This window comes from Tympanuchus pallidicinctus, unplaced genomic scaffold (genome assembly GCF_026119805.1).
Source record: "Tympanuchus pallidicinctus isolate F22 unplaced genomic scaffold, pur_lepc_1.0 scaffold5, whole genome shotgun sequence".
Taxonomy (NCBI): domain Eukaryota; kingdom Metazoa; phylum Chordata; class Aves; order Galliformes; family Phasianidae; genus Tympanuchus; species Tympanuchus pallidicinctus.
Window position 1 is genome coordinate 68,314,601 of NW_026294769.1, and position 16,416 is coordinate 68,331,016.

At 34.4% G+C, this 16,416-nt stretch overlaps 1 protein-coding gene across 8 annotated transcripts in view; it reads left to right on the forward strand.

The window, feature by feature from the left end:
- Positions 1–16,416, forward strand: part of PHF20L1 (PHD finger protein 20 like 1) — a 49,742-nt gene that overhangs the window by 16,729 nt on the left and 16,597 nt on the right. For 4 of the 8 annotated variants that reach the window (XM_052703769.1, XM_052703772.1, XM_052703773.1 and 1 more), the window contains 6 exons: positions 270–477; positions 1,313–1,441; positions 5,061–5,143; positions 8,681–8,933; positions 10,952–11,137; positions 11,344–11,550. In XM_052703769.1, coding sequence (XP_052559729.1) covers positions 270–477; positions 1,313–1,441; positions 5,061–5,143; positions 8,681–8,933; positions 10,952–11,137; positions 11,344–11,550 — 1,066 coding nt within the window. Of the gene's footprint in view, positions 1–269; positions 478–1,312; positions 1,442–5,060; positions 5,150–8,680; positions 8,934–10,951; positions 11,138–11,343; positions 11,551–16,416 lie in introns of those variants that run through there. The other 4 variants (XM_052703770.1, XM_052703774.1, XM_052703775.1 and 1 more) reach the window with 2 other exon arrangements.

Consider the following 16,416-nt stretch of genomic DNA (forward strand, 5'->3'; position numbering starts at 1 on the left):
AGGTAGCAGAGAATGCCTACAGCCAATATTCTATATTAAATGTTTTTTTTGAAGGTGTTTTGCTTTTTACATTTGTGGTGTACTGAAAATATTTCAGATTTATTAAGGCAAGTTGGGAAACTCTTTACCGCTCTTGGAATATTAGCCACAAAAGTATATTCATATGTTGATGAACTCTTCAAAATGAAGTTTCATTGGGTTTATAAGTACTTTCTATCTAAGTAGCAGATGCTTTTTAATACTTACTTACCATATTTTCCTTTTTGGAGGATTGGATAGCTTTGGTCAAAGCTGCTGCTGCTGCAGCAGCCAAGAACAAAGCAGGAACTAAACCTAGAACCAGCGCAAACAGCAATAAAGATAAGGAGGAGAGAAAATGGCTGAAAGTTCCTTCAAAAAAGGAAGAAACATCAACCTCTACAATCATGCAGGAGGTCCAAAAAAAGGAAGAGGAGCCTACATCTAGTGACACATTTGGTAAAAACAGATTATTTAAAAGTTGATTTATTTTTGTTGAGTTAGAATTCACATAGTTAATTTTGCAATTGATTACTAGGATTTCCAGAGAAGTATATTTCATTTGCTAACGTTTATCAGTTGGGAAACATCTCCTAGCAGTGGATACTTAGTTGTATAAGAACTTACTACTTATGCTGTAACAAGAATGTAGTGTGAGTTCTTAAATGGCTTCACTGTGTACTCTGGTTCTTGTTCCTGAATCTGCTGTTACTTGTGAGATAATCAACAGTATTGTGTATTAAGGAGAAAAATATTTCCAATCTGAAAGCTATATTCTTATTTTGGAATAGTTGAAACAATTTCTGGGTTGATGCAAATATGTTCTAGTATTTTTTGACAACTGCGTTTCTCATACCTACCCTGGAAGGGGGTAGATTCAGACTAGATATCAGGAAGAAATTATTTACTGTGAGAGTGGTGAGACACTGGAACAGGTTCCCCAGTGTGGCTGTGGATGCCCCCTACCTGGAAGTATTCAAGGCCAGGTTGTTTGAGCAACCTGATCTAGAGGGAGGTGTTCTTGTCTATAGCAGGGGGTTGGAACTAGATGACTTTCAAGGTCCCTTCCAGCCCAGATCATTTTATGATAACAATGAATAAAAATTACAAATTTTGAGTCAACTAGTAAGTTAATATATAATACTAAATCTTTAGATTGTCTCAATTTCATTTTTAATATCTGTAAAGATTTTTTTAACTCTGATATGCAAATATCAGTTTTTGAAATACTACAGTATTTTATTTTGTTTATGTTTATGAAATGTGAGTTTGAGATTTTTCTTTCTGTTTAAAGTAGGATTTCCTATAGTGGATGTTCCAAAGATGGCCTTTGTGCAGGCAGAGAGCACGTTATCACAGAAGAGGAAAAGTAATCTAGGCAACTCATTTCAGGCAAAGAGAGCTCGCCTTAACAAGATCACTGGTAAAATTTCTTTGTTGGTTGTTCTGTTGTCCTTATGCTTATGTACATTATTCTAAAGAAGATGCACAAAGTTTCTTTCATCTGGCAGGTGTTCACTGCAATTTCTTGTTTGGAGTTTTAAAGGAATATATACTAAAAAATATATATGTTTAGCTTGATCATGGATTGGAGTCAAATTGTTATTATTATTGATAGTTCTTACTAAAAGTTGAAAAATGTATTTTGTTATAAAATTCAAGAGAAATGAACTTAAACATGGAAAAAAGTACTAAATTACGTACCTCTTTCTCTAAACCTTCTGATGAGCAAAGTGTGTTTTCAGTATTGATCCTGTTACTACTTAGGATAAAGTAGTATCTTTGTGGGAAAGTAGAACATTCACAAACAAAGTGAAAAAATATTGTGAAGCTCTCTTTAATAGAGAGCCCTTGGGACAGATAGCAAGATCAAAATGCATTCCACTCCTTGTTCTAGCTAATAGTGTGAAATCTGGTAATTGTATTAGGCTACAGTAGTATTTTTTTCTAGTAGTTCAGGCAAATTATTTATATGAAAAGAGTCCTACTTGGAGAAATAAGGCGAAAATATACTGATTTATTAAACTGAGTTATTTTTCAGATTTCTTTTGGTTCATGCGCTTTTCACAGGTCGGTTGCTGAGGACAGTTTTCTTATGAGTAGGTTCTGCTTCAGTATAAAGCACTGAATAAGTGTCTGAGTATTATGTATCATGTGAAGAATGTGATCTTTCTTGGAAGGCCTCCTATTTACTGCTGAATTTTGTTAATGGATGCTTGATTGGTCAGCCTCATTTCTACTCTCATGACACTGGTGTACACTGAGTGAAGTCCCAGTGTAATTTCTGCCCTGAGCAATAAAAGGCTGGGCTATCAGGGCTTTGTAGATCTGTATCGATAGTATGAATTGCTTCTTGATAGCCTTTGAAATGTTATTGGCAGGAGATAGCAAAGCATGCTGGAAAACCAGTATCTCTAGAAATGATATTTTTCAGTGTCAGTGGATTTTTCTTTCTGAGGGAACGTTATGAGAAAAATGGAACTGGAATGGATTCCTGCAGACTGAACTAAATAACTAAAATGCATGATGTTGCTGACAGTGACTTTATTACTGTTCTAAAAACCAGTTTCTGTTTGTCTCCAAGAAATCTTGCTCTCTTAGTTGAGGATGTTGCTGTTCAGTGAAAGTGAATTAATTCTTTAATTACAAGATGAAATTGTCATGCTTTGTCGTTACTCTTTGTAACAGTTGTCTAATTAGCACTTCTGCAGCTCACACACAATTGTTTTTTATATTGCTGCATACAACAGAGCATTTTGAATGTGTAACTGATGATCAAATGTTCTTTTCCCTACATGCTTCTTTCTTTTGCCTGTATATTGTCATTTGCCTGCCTTTAGTTTCTGATTTGAGGGAGGGTGGAGGGTTATACTTCTGTGTATCCATAAAAATGGCTACAAAAGAATCATAAAACAATGTAGCTGTTAGGAAAGCTTTGATTTATGCAGTGGCTTATGATTGCATCGATGAAATAGAGTGAGTGATTTGGTTGTAGACAGCTGTTTGAAGGGAACTCTTCTGAACTGGAATTCTGTAATCTGTGTGTGTTGCAGAAAGTTCTCGTCTGCCACTAGGGCTGCATCTGGTGTTCTTTGTTCACCATTTAACAAGACAAAGTTGCTCTCTACACTTTTTCTTCCACTGCTGGGGGAAGTTACATTTCCTAGAAATGAAGAATATGTTCTGCTAAACACGTATTAGTGTTCTTTTTCTGATTATTTTTTTTTTTTCTTCTGTTGGATTGCTTGCTTCCATGTATCCTGCTACCTAGGAGTTGATACCTAGAAGAGCATCAGCAGTAAATCTGTAGAGCAGAACTCTTCAATTTCACTATGCCAACCTATACTTCATTTGTTGTATGCATTGTCACTGATCAGAGAAGTTGAATCTGTAGTTTTCTTGCTCTTGAAGTTGGTGGAGTTATCTTTGTAAAGGCATGGTGGTTGGTTAGAAAGATGCCTAATGGTGTTGGGAAGAATGAAGTAAGAAAGGATATTTACTCATAGCACAGGTCTGACAGTTTAAGTTAGTTCCATGGCTTTACTTGCTGGGTCCTGAGCATCTGGCTAGAAATAAAAAGTGAACTCAGATGTTAGAGTTTTTAGTTGTTTTTTTGTTTTTTTTTTTACAAATAATTTTCATTGAAATTCAGATCACTGCTCATTATTTTAAATTCTATTCCACTTACTTTTGAACATTGTTTCATGCTTTGTATTCTAGGTCAACAGTTATCAATTTGATGAACACTTTTAATTCTGTAATTTGGCTTAAATAAGGTTTATTGAAGTTCATGAAATTTAATTTTTTATGAAGACTAATACAGAATTAAAATCACACTTACTGGTATTCGAAGCATATCTTAATCAAATAGAAATGCCAAAAGTGCCTAGTATTCATATGGAACACAGGAAAAAAACAAAAAAACAAAACACCTCACATGACCAGAGAAACTACTGAGCATTTCGTGTTTCAGTGCCCTAATGTTTCCTGAGAGCCTTGGCTTCACAAATATATAATTTCTTGGCCACTGTATGTTGTCAATTATTTTTGAGCATCTGTTTGGTTGTATTTTTTTTTTTTTTTTCATGGGACGCAATAGGAATTTTCTCAGGATCTTTCAGCTCGAGTATGAGAACTTAAACTTTCCAATCACAGTATTGATGATGATGCTAGGGATTATAATAACAAATTCTATTTATTTGTGGGTTTTTTTTTTTTTTTTTTTTTTTTTTTTTAGGTTTTATCATTTCTACTTTATCACAGAATCACTAAGGTTGGAAAAGACCTACAAGATCATCCAGTCCCAAGTGTCTTAAGTCCAGTCTTATGACATACCTAGGTTCTTCTTATATTTACATAATTGAAGTTACCTCATATAGAAGAACAGCAGCTACTGCTATATTCTAACTCACCAATCAGATTTATTTCTAAGAATTTTTCTCACATACGTTACCTTCACTTTTACAGTTTTTGTTCTGTGAATGGAGTATCATAGTCTGACATTTGTTTCCATTATGGTCATTTGAGAACTCTGCAGCTGAGAATTCATTTTGAAACTGAACCTCTTCTATTTTATCTTAAAAAGGTTCTTATGCATTTATTAGAGTTAAGAAGATGTAATAAAATTTTGATGAAATTCTTAAGTATTGATAAGGAGAGAGAGAGAGGAGAATCATAAATTATTTTTATGATTAAAATTTTATAGTTTTTATAATTTATGCGTTAAGTCACGTAGGTTTGGTTTTTAAGTCTGAGCACTTGGGCTTTAAGTGGATGGTGAGGTGTTATTTTACAATTGATTGCTTGCTTCTCAGCTTGTTAATGAAAGTGCCAGAGAAGTACCTCTTGAAAAGATCAACGCTGTGGGAGTGTCCCTTTGCTGTTTTCTTCTAATTGAAAGTGTTTAGTTTTGTCTTGAACTGTTTCAAGAGAATTATGTTGTTGATACAAGCAGAATATGATTCTTGACTCATAATTTTGCTGTTTTCCACAAACTGTTACTGTAAGGTTCTAACTAAAATCTCTGCAATCTTTCTCCTAAGGTTTATTGGCATCCAAAGCTGTTGTTGCAGATGGTGCTGAAAAAAAGGAAGGCAACAAAGAAACAGCTCCAGTCCTGGAGCAGGTATGAAATGGTAGAGTTTGATTCTTTTGCAAGGTTCCCACTGAAGTGTGCCATGGAGATATGGTACCTACAACATAAAATCTGCCCCTTCAGATATAATAGGGAACTGAAAACTTACCTTATGTTTACATGTCTGGCAGAGCCAGAAGTATGGAATTCAGTTGTCTCAAAATGCAGCGTTACCTTGAATTCTAGTAATGAGACTTTTGTTGCGGAAAAATGAAAGAAAGAAATGAAGTCTCCATGCAGGAAATGCTAGGAGACTAGCACCCCAAGGTCCAGTTTTCAACTGGAACCATGTCTGGCTTAGGAGAAGGCCCTTACACAAACTTAATTTGTGTTTGAAGCAGGGTTTTTGACATCAAGTAGAACTTCTTATATGAGAAGTTTATTTTGTATTGTAGGAATTTGATGTTGTAGGCTTGTATGTGTTTTATGAACTGCTCAATGAGCCATACATTTTGCAAGGGTGTGTATTTTAATAAATACAAAAAAGAAACTTTTAAATAATATTAAGGGTCTGATTTTGAAGCCTGCATAGTTGCAGGACCTGAAAGCTGCCTTTTTATCTTTGGCTTTTTCCATTCTGTTCAGGCATTGCTTGACTCTTAAGTTGTGTGTTATCTTGCGTATTAAATGGGCTGAATGCCTAAACATGGTAAAACAAGCTAAGGATGAATGGTAGTATTGATTCAGGAGATCTTTGCTTCCCAGTCATTTAAATCAGAGCCTTAATGTAGTTTTAATACAACTTTTTTGTATTCATTTTCATTCTTTACAAGGACTATTTGAGTAAAATAGCTTTGCTGCCCGCACTTCCTGAAAGAGCACTTCTGTTCTTTAAGCTCTGGCACATTCTGATTAGTCCCTGGCCAAACCTTTACATGGTATTTTCGTTGTACTGGTTCCTTAGAGCTGATACATAATTGCAATGCTATGTTTTGTGGTTTTTTTTCCATTGATACTGCTTTGGATGCGAGTTCTGGCAATGGCACATGATTTTCTGTTTTTAATGCTGTCGCTGTAATGGCTGTATAAGCTACTACAGTGCCAATGCATTGATTGATATTTTGCATAAAGGTTTATAGTATATTGACCTGACATTCCATTTCTCAAATTTTTGCATATTAAAATGCTATGTTTTTTTTTTTTTTTTTTTTTTTTTTTTTTGCTACTGTGTGTGATATTTTCAATGTGCAAAAAACTGTGAAATGGCTTACAGCATGTGGTTTTCGGAAGAAGCGTTACAATGTAAATCTTACCATGCAGAAATCCCACCATATGAGTGGGACTTTGTGGTTTACATAGACTGTGTATGCAACAGTATAAACTACAATGCATATTTACAAAAAAAAAATTTCTTTGACATGGTAACATGACTGTTTTTATTTTACTGATTAGATAAAAGGGAAAAAAGATGTCTCTTTCATTGTTTACATGCAAATGGTCTGAAAAAATTCTTTTTGGGGAAATACTGTTTAAACTCTTTAAAAGAGGCATCGAAAATCCCAAATTCTCATTATTCTTTCCCTTCTAACTAAAAACAGAAACCTGACAAGCTTTTCAATGATCGAAGGGAGGGAAATTGGAGCTTAAAGCTTTTTTTGCTAAGATCCTGCCCAAACTCAAATGAAAATGGCCAATTTATAAACCTCCCCAAAAGGTTTTTGGATGGCAAAGCTGACACTCCTTAATTAGAGGTGTGTTTTCTGCTACTGCTATAAAACTGAATGGATCAAATATCTTGTAGGTTTTTTTTAATACTGTAACACAGAACATGGTAGAAGTATTCAGGCTGATAGCTGGAATCTTACTTTGTTGAAGTATATTTTATTTATATTTATATATATATTTTTAGTTTACAGTTGTCTTAAGCCCAAAACCTCAGACAATTAGTTGCAGATACAGTAGTTTATTTAACTGTATTAGGGTGACATGTTATATTTCCTTTTGACCAAGACATGCTTAGATGAATAACATTAATTCATTAAGATTTTTAATGTTAATTTGTCCTGTTAAGAGGTTAAGCACCTTATCAAAATATTAATTTAATTTTTTTAATCTTGTTTAAATAACTTTGTAATTTGAAAATAATGGATGCTGTAGTAATGTCTTTCACATCTGTGAAGATGAACAATAAAATTGTTTATTTACAAGTTATGACTCTAATTAATTTCTGGTAATACCTCTCATAACCAGCATAGGTATACTCTTCAGCTCATGCAGTTTTTTATTTAAATGAATAAACAGCACTTAATACATGTGTATTATGGTATTATTCAAGATAGAACTGTTATCTTCTGTGTGGGATGCTTTGCACTGGATCTTTACATGGTAATTCCAGCAAGTTATTCATGTAGCATGCAGGGGTGCCCTTTTACATGCATAGAATGTGCACATACATTTATTTCCACTGGAATTCTCTGTGTTTCAGTGGAAAATAAGATTGTTATTTATTTAAAAAAAAAATAAAAAATCAACCTCCAAGTCCTTAAATATTCAGGAGTGTGACATCTCTTTTTTAGCTTGGATAAAATGATGCAAAAGTTCTAGAAGTATATACTTTTTTACTAGAAGATGCCATGCTGATTGTTGTAACTGGAACAAGATGGGACAGATATAAGAAATTATGTTCAGATTTTGTGATTTGTGAATATTGGGCCAGTTGTAACACATGCACAGTTTTTTCAGTCAAGCAGAAAGAACTTTCTTCCTGCTAAAAATCTAAGATGCTAAATCTGCTAACACGTGTGAATGCCAAAAAATAATACCTTTGGGTGTGTGTGTTAAAGTTGAAAATTGATGTTGTTAGAAAGCTGCATCATATACTGTTTTTTCTTCCGAAACTTTTCTAACTCTATCTGCGCATTTCTTTCCTCCCACAGTAAGCAATCTATTTAACCCTCTTGTGCTAGAAGTTGTGATTTCTTCATGTGTTTGCACAAACATATAACGTGGTGAAATCCAGACTCCCAGCACTTGAAGGGGTTGCGTGAGAGCGTGTTCAGTATTTGGAAACTTTTTACTGTTTTCAGACATTCTGCAAAGGAGCATTATTGACTTTTTCAGGTTCTTTCCTAGAAGTGAAATTTAAGTTAAACGAAGCTTTCTCAAGTAACTTAAAAATTTGCTGCTACCATCATAGCTGAGTGCCTGTATGTCATGTAACAAGAATTCCCCAAGTTACACTTTGATACAACATTTGATGATCCTGGTGTACTGAAGATGGAAAAGACAAGCTAAAATGATTTTGGTGGATTTTTAATTGGGAATAAAGGGAAATAGTGTTGTTCTGAGGCTTTTTGCAGCTATTTCAAATAGAAATAAGAGTGTTCTGAATACTGAAAATAATTGATAGTGCTCCTTTAAAAAAAATGAATTTAATGTGATGCATTTAAAATATTTTATTTGTACTGAAAGTAATGTTGCTTAAAATGTATTTGAATACTAACATTGCTTTTAAAAATTCAAAATAGAATACACGAACTACAGTGAAGAAACTGAAATAAAAGTATCAATTTTTTATTATTTATTCAGGAGATTTCACCTAAACCACAAATTCAGAAAAAAAATGAAGCTGATATTAGCAGTTCTGCCAACATTCAGAAACCTGCACTGTTATCCTCAACTTTGTCTTCAGGAAAGGCTCGCAGCAAGAAATGCAAACAAGAATCTGGAGATTCTTCTGGGTGTATAAAGCCCCCTAAATCACCACTTTGCCCAGAATTAATACAAGTCGAGGATTTGACGCTGGTCTCTCAGCTTCCTTCTTCTGTGATAAATAAAACTAGTGAGCACAGACATTTTAAAGAACATATTGTAATTACTTATGAGAGATATACAGAAAATAATTTTTTGGGTTATAAATGAATATTGCATTTAAAAATGAATCTGCTTTTAAAACAGTAACAAAAAATAAAGCCCAAATGGGAGAATTAGGAGAAGCTTAGTACTTCTAAAAAGATAAGTCACACAGTAAGACATATGAATTACTCTACCATAAATAATACATTTGTTTGAGTCATGGCTTTTAATGGTTGACTTCTTTGCTAGCTTAAATTTCTACATTAGTATCAGGAGTGATGCAAAATAAGTCAAACCTCTCTTCTGAAGGGGCCTGATTCATTAAAAATAAAAAACATACACTTGGGTTGTGGATCTTTCCTTCTCTGGGAAATTCTGTCTTCAGCAGACTGATGGTGCACCTGTTGGCTGTGACATTTTTCACCTTAATGTGGTATTCCCATAAATACCACGTGAAAGAGAAGTTACGTTCAAGATCTGTAGGGGGAAATGCATAATCAGTCTTCACTGTCCCATAAAATATATCGTAGGCGTTCAGCCTCTTAGTGCATGTAACTGATTTGGAAAGTACCAAAATACTGGTCATCAAGATCAGGGAAAGTTTTACCATGCCTTCTTGAATATACTATTTATTTTTGTAGGTACTGGAATATTTCTGTGATTTGTTTTGAAAGTTTGTTAGATTTTTTTTTTTTTTTTTTTTTCTTTCTTAGGATCAGACCTTGTTTAAAAAAGGCTATTTGTTGCTTGAGAACGCTAGATGATTAGGCCAAGAGTTTAAACAAGTATTGGCTATGTTAAGTCAAAAGCTAAGTTTGTTTCACTTTTAGAATAGTTTTTTAAGAGTGGAAGAATACACCTACATCGTACGTTGTCCTTAACCTTCACTTGATATTTTCCCTTTCAACTTAAGTTTCTGCTAGTCTCTTCTCACTGATATTTTTAAAGGAGTGGGAGAGGGAGGTGTGTAAGCCATCTTTATTTAATTGGGAAATGTTGATTTAAATTGCCCTAGTTGCCCCCTAAAAATGTTTGTAGTGTGTCTTCCCTCCCACCCCAAGATGGTAAGGAGTTTTCTTTGAGGAATTTTTCATTTTACTTTAAGTTAGGCTTTCTGTAGCAGTACACTTAAAAATAGCTAATTTACAAGTTTGTTAATTAATAGCTTAGATCTTGCTAAAGTTGTATTTTAATCTTTGGGTTCCAAGTAATTACCACACCTGGTGGAAATTCTTACTCTTTATTTGTTAGATCTCTGCTTTTAAACTTGTGAACCTTTTACTCTAAAGGTTCATAAAGAGAAAGAACAGTGATTTACAGTGTATTGGCTTAAATGAATTTTTCCAAGGCAAATGTGTGTGGAACTACAGAAACAGAAAGGTTTAGGGGAGTGTTTTCTTTGTTTTTAATGAATCAGGCCTGTATTATCCTATATCAATCACCCCACTTTTGTTTAAGTGAGACATTCTTGAGCCTTTTTGCTATGCCATGCATTGGTAGTAGACATTTAAGTGTAGTTGGGGTATTGATATCAGGTCAGGAGATGAGATCTAAAATGAACCACTGCTTTTTCTTATTTATTTAATATGTATGTTACTACTATCAGTGACTTTTTAGATCTTTAACTATGGTCATTTGTTCTGTTAACTATACAGACCTGTTGCTGAGTTCCATTATAAATGACCTATTCTTATGTTTTCTGCGGGGTGGGGGGAGGGTTGCTTCTGATAAATACACTGTTTGCTCTAAAAAAAATAGTGTTTTATCAGTGGAGAATTAGATGCCCTATTAATGTATAATAAGTAAAAAGCAGAATTATGTCTTGAACGTAACTTTTCCTTTCTGGTAGTCACAGTTTCTAATTACTTTACCAGTCCATCTGTGATTACCAGCTCTGCAGATAAGAGCTATTTAGAGCACTTCCCATCTTTAGATCTCTAACATACTGCGGTAAGATTATCATATCTCTCTCTGCTTCATGAACATTGAAAGATCTCTTTTTAGGTCCATCACAGCCACTGAATTCCCCTAGATCCTACAAACATAGCCAACGGAGAAGAAGATCACAGCGTTTAGCCACTTGCTCGTTGCCTGATGATTCTGTAGAAAAAGTTTCTTCTCCCTCTCCAGTTACTGATGGAAAAGTGTTCTCCATCAGTGCTCAAAATCAACAGTCATCAAAATTGGAGGGTAATGTATCTTAATCTAATAAAGAACTGCCCAAGAGAAATTGAATCATAAAAATGAGATCTTTGTGGTTTTCATCTAATGGGACATTTTGATTTACTGTAGCTAAAGCTGAATGCTGTTCCCTTGTTATGTAACACTACAAGCCAAGATGTTATTTGTTGGGCCTTTGTATCTTTTTTTAATATGACATTCTTTCTTTTATGTAGTACCTGATGTTGCTCATATGTCACTTGAGAAGCGTGGACCCTGTCTCCCTCTTGATTTAAGCCGTAGTTCGGAAGTCACAGCACCACTGTCCACAGAATCCACTTTCCGTAATGAGTATCCCAGTAAAGACAAGGAAGATATTCAGATGATTACATATCTTTCTTCCAAAGCAGTAACTGATGGAAGAATAGCTACAACAGCGTCAGGTAAAGAGATCCAGCGTACAATCAGTTAGGCTTACAGTTGTAGGATTAAAACATGCATGTAGTCAGTCACGTGAAAAGGGGAGATAAGCTTTTTTGCTTTCTGCAGGCTTGCAAACCTACATCTCTTCAAGTGGTCCATCCATCTGGATATTCTTTGCCTTCCGCTAGCTTCAAGCTGTATTAGCACTTTCTCTAACATGCCTTAAGACAGAATTGATCTAATCGTACAGAGAGTGTGGAATGTAAGATGCAGTATTGCTTTCAAAAATATTTTCTGTTGTTAAAACTTGTTAAAGAAAAAAAATTGTTTAAAAAAAATCATAGCTGTTTACTAACATACTAATACTAAGTCTAGACATACTCATTTATCTTGTAGCTTTAGCTTTAAATTTAGTAGAGTTTTCAGAGCCAGTCAGCATTCTTTCACCCTTCTGTTTGCAGTACAAATTTTGTCATTTTCCTGCTAGGAAATGTTATTTGAAAATATTGCTGAAATCCTCTGAATTTTATATGGATTTGGTTCACTTGAATAGAAACAATTAGATTCAGAGAAGAGGTCGTGCTATGATTTGCAGACCCTAAAAAAAAAAAATTCTTTTTAGTCTAGTATATGCTAGATGTCCATATGCCCTTTTATTTTTTGTAAATAAGGCTCCTATATGTGTATCATACCATCTTTTAAAAATTGACTTTAATAGGAAAATGATTCAATAAAGTAGGAGAAGAACAGTGAAATTATTAATTATACAGTTATCGGGAAGCTTTTTGATAAATGCGTTTTATAACAAGGGACAGGTACTGTTACCATACAGTATGTAATTCTGCCATTCTGAAAATAGAACTTAGACCTATTCAGAGGAAAGATATGATTGAGTTTGCACCGAGCTGCCTGTGTAGTTGCAGTATTCTAGGTCAGTGAAAGATTTGTTCAGTGTGTGTGTGGCTGCCTTGCGTGTCTGCCCGCACACGCTCCCATTGGCTCTGTGTAAGCGGTGATTGATTGCTTTACCGAGTTCCAGCATTGCTACTCCAATGTGGTGCAGAAAAGACTAAGTAGGATTTTTGGATCGATATTGTGTAGGTTAAATGAGATGACTTTAAACATCCCTTGTGTCCCTCTCTTTCTCTCTTCCCCTCTCTCTTTCTCTCTCTCTCCCTCAAAAGAAAAAAAAACAACATATATATTAATCTCTTAAAATAATTTGTCAAAATGAAGGCTATAGAGATTTATAATAACTTATGTAAGCTTTTAAAAATACTACTTAATTTCTCAAGTCAAACCATGTGGCAATCTCAGCTTACTTCTGATATGTTGTATAGTAATAGAATCATGGATTACTGGAAAAGTTAGTTATGCAGATGTCTTTTTATTTCACGTCTTTGGCCAGTAGAATTGATTTGAGGAGGTGTATGATTGGCCACTCAGAGAACAGTATCATAATGGAAATCAACAACTTCTAGTTGCTGTCTTTTATTTTCGTTTATTAGAACACATTTTGGTTAACAGGGATTTAACTTTTTTTTTCTAGCATGTTTGGAGGATCATTTAAAATGTCACTGGTAATACTGACGGGCATTTTCTTTGTTGCCTGCTTCTATAATGGGACTGGCTTGACATTGAGTAAACTCTTTCTTCTGCATCCGTAACTATCCTTGTACATCTCAATTCATCCAGTCCTGGCTACAGCTGTGTCTATGAAGAGAAATAACATTTTATTGGTGATTCAAAAACTTTTGATACGTCCATGTATCTGGATTTTTTTTTTACTTTTTAAAATCTGAAGTACATTAAATCCACGTCCTTGTATTGGTGTTTCTACTGTTAGATTTTACTGAAGTAGTCTGGACTGACTTGGTGATCTAGACTTCAGTGATAGTGTGGATAGAGTTAGCTAAGTATGTTTAAATTGAATATGCTTTCTTTTGTAATCAATGAAGCAATTAACTATAGTTTCAGAAATTATGGAGGTAAGTATTTAGGCTGAAATAACCTATTATGATCACTCACCCTTCTGAGGTACTTCTGAGGTTAAGAGATACTTTATATTAGTCCTAGAGATGTAGGTTGTGATTTCAGAAGTTTAAAATTCTGATGGGGCCACCTGTTGAGCAAATTGAAAAAATATATTTACCTCATCAAAAATCCTGCATTTTAATCACTTTTCTATTTAAAAAATACTAAATGGTATCCTTCAAAGACAAGGAATGAGGTGTGCTGAAGTATTGAAGCATAAATGGAAACTGTTAGTATTATCACAGATCATTCACTAAATCACTGCACAAAATGGACCTCTTGTTGTTCTATAAAGGCAACACAAAAGCACTGTGATCAGTTCCTTCTCTGTAGTCTACTTGGAAATTCTGCGTACTTCAGTAGACACTGGTGTGCTTCTGTTTAACTGTTGAATTGAGTACTGCATTGACTGTGGTGTTATACACTGAGTAAATAACATTTGAGCAAGCAGTCTGGAGTTTAAATTTCAAAGGAAAATATTGCTTGCAAGTAAACTAATATTACTAGTAGTTGAAGTAAAACCGTGAATTATGGTGATTGAACCCTGAATTATACTGATTGTTACACTTAAATGTTTATATTTTTGTTGCTAGGAAAGTTGAAACATCAAAAGCTCTGGAAAAGAATGTCGTGCAACAAAATAAATAATTTGAACATCATATAATTTGATTTGCTGAACTGACAAAAGCAGTGCCACAAAGCGATAAATGTGTTTGTAGCACAGCATTCTGTTGTCTGCCTGTTCTCATGCTAGTGAGGTTTCTGCCACCTGAACCATGCCAGCTCTGGAAAAGCACTACTAGAGACATGCTGGAAGGGAAACTGTAAATAGCCATGATTTGCATTTGTTTTTAATGTGAACCCAGTCTTTTTTTGTGCTAGAAACACAAAATAGATTTTGTGGTAATGGAACAATGACATAATCATCAGTTTGGCAAATCCAATCTTGAAATATCTTTCTCTGCTTTTAATTGCAGACTTCTCACATTCACTGTTTGGGAGGTGGTTGAGTAGATTCCTGAGTAGGAATAAAATGGGAATTTAAAAAAACAACATTAGTATTGTAACATCTCCATAATGGGCATATTTTTAAAATGCATATTTGCCCTTTTGCTTTTGTTACTTGCCCTTCAGACTGTGATTGTCATCTTTGTCTAATTTTGTAGTTATTTGTAAGGTATAATAATTACACAGTTGAAAACTGATTTCTAAACCTTAATTTTTCACTTAAGATTTGAGAATTATGGATTTTTGATCTATAATGTTCTGATTCTGTACTATTACAGTAAGTATAGGTTGAGCTATGTTAGTATAAGTAAAAAACGAGAGTATTAGTTTGTATGAATAGTGACAAGAATATAGCAGTATGTGCAGGCATAACAGTAATTTCTCTTCTTGGGTAGCTATTACAAAGGCAGTTTAGAGAGCTCTGTCGTTGAGATGGGTGTTTGTGTGCCCATAGCAGTTCTCTGCCTGCAGTAAATATTCCCTCAAACAGTTACCTAATTACTACTTGCCTACTTTTATCAGACATTCTTGTCCTGAATTTTGAGATACTAAAATTTGTGTTGTGATTAGCAAACTTGGAATGTGTCCGACTGCTTTAGATCAGGGTTTCTTTTGAACAATGAAAGTGAAATACTAAATTCTTCTAAATGTACAGACTGGAACTGAATTATTCTAGTCATTGTTTAAAGAGAGAATAAGTGAAATTTTCATCAAAATAGCAAACCAAATTAGGTGTGTTTGGGTGATTCTTTTATGTTCTCTTTAGAAACGAGACAAGACAGCATCAAGATATGGAGAAGAGCCACTGTTTTACTGAGGTGCTAAAATATATTCACTGGGTGGCAGGTGGCAAAACAGATTGTTCTTTAACAGAGACAAATATTAACAAGGAAACCAAAGAAAGGAATACTTGATGCAGTGTTTCATGTTGATAAGTATCCCAAGCTAATTCTCCTTGAAATAGAGGGAAGCAAAGCTTAGATGATTCGCCAGAGTCAATAGGATTAGGTTCTTATGTGTGATGTTTGACTCAAGCTTCTGGAAAGGCTCAAGAATGGACAGCTCATGAATTAGAAGGTCTCATGCAATTGAGCAGTTGCATTTGACTGCTTGCTTGATTGCGTAGTATTGTGAAGTCTTGTATTGTAGAGCTGGGGACATTTGGCATTTGAGAATGCTGCGTGGTGTGATAAATGAAGCAGCTCCTGCAGCTTTCTCGCACTAGCTTTTTTTACTGCTTTCCAGAGAAGGTTGCGTAGGAGCTGGAGTGAGTTTCATGTAAAATGTGCATTGCATCATAATAGAATTGGGTTGATCTGTCCAAGCCTGGAAAGCAGCCCTATAGAGCCACCAACAAGCTGTTAGTGCCTTTCCTCCAGAGTTACAACTGATGAATTTACTAAGTTATTTTAACATTGCCTATTCCAAATCAGCTTTGTGTTTTTCCCTGTCTTGACTTCTAGCAAATCTCCTTCAGGCTTTTTATTTTTTATTGTGAAGGGAGCTGATGAAGATTAGGCTTTCATAATTATGGTTGAACAGCTTCCACAATAGCAGTGAACACAGGAACATAGAGCTTATAACAATATCAGTAATTTTCTTTACCAGTACTTCTTTCTGTTTTTATTTGAGAATTAGATTGTCCTTTTGGAGTATAAATACCAGCAATAAAATTGTAATTTTAGGTATTAATTATGCTAAGTTATTTCCTCATTTATATCAATTAAAGATAGAGAAATTTCTAAGTGTAGCAAGCTTTACTGAATAGTGCAAAATAATTGTTGGTAAATGTTCAATCTCTGTGACAAATTATTACAGTAGCTTGCATGTAATTCAAATATGGA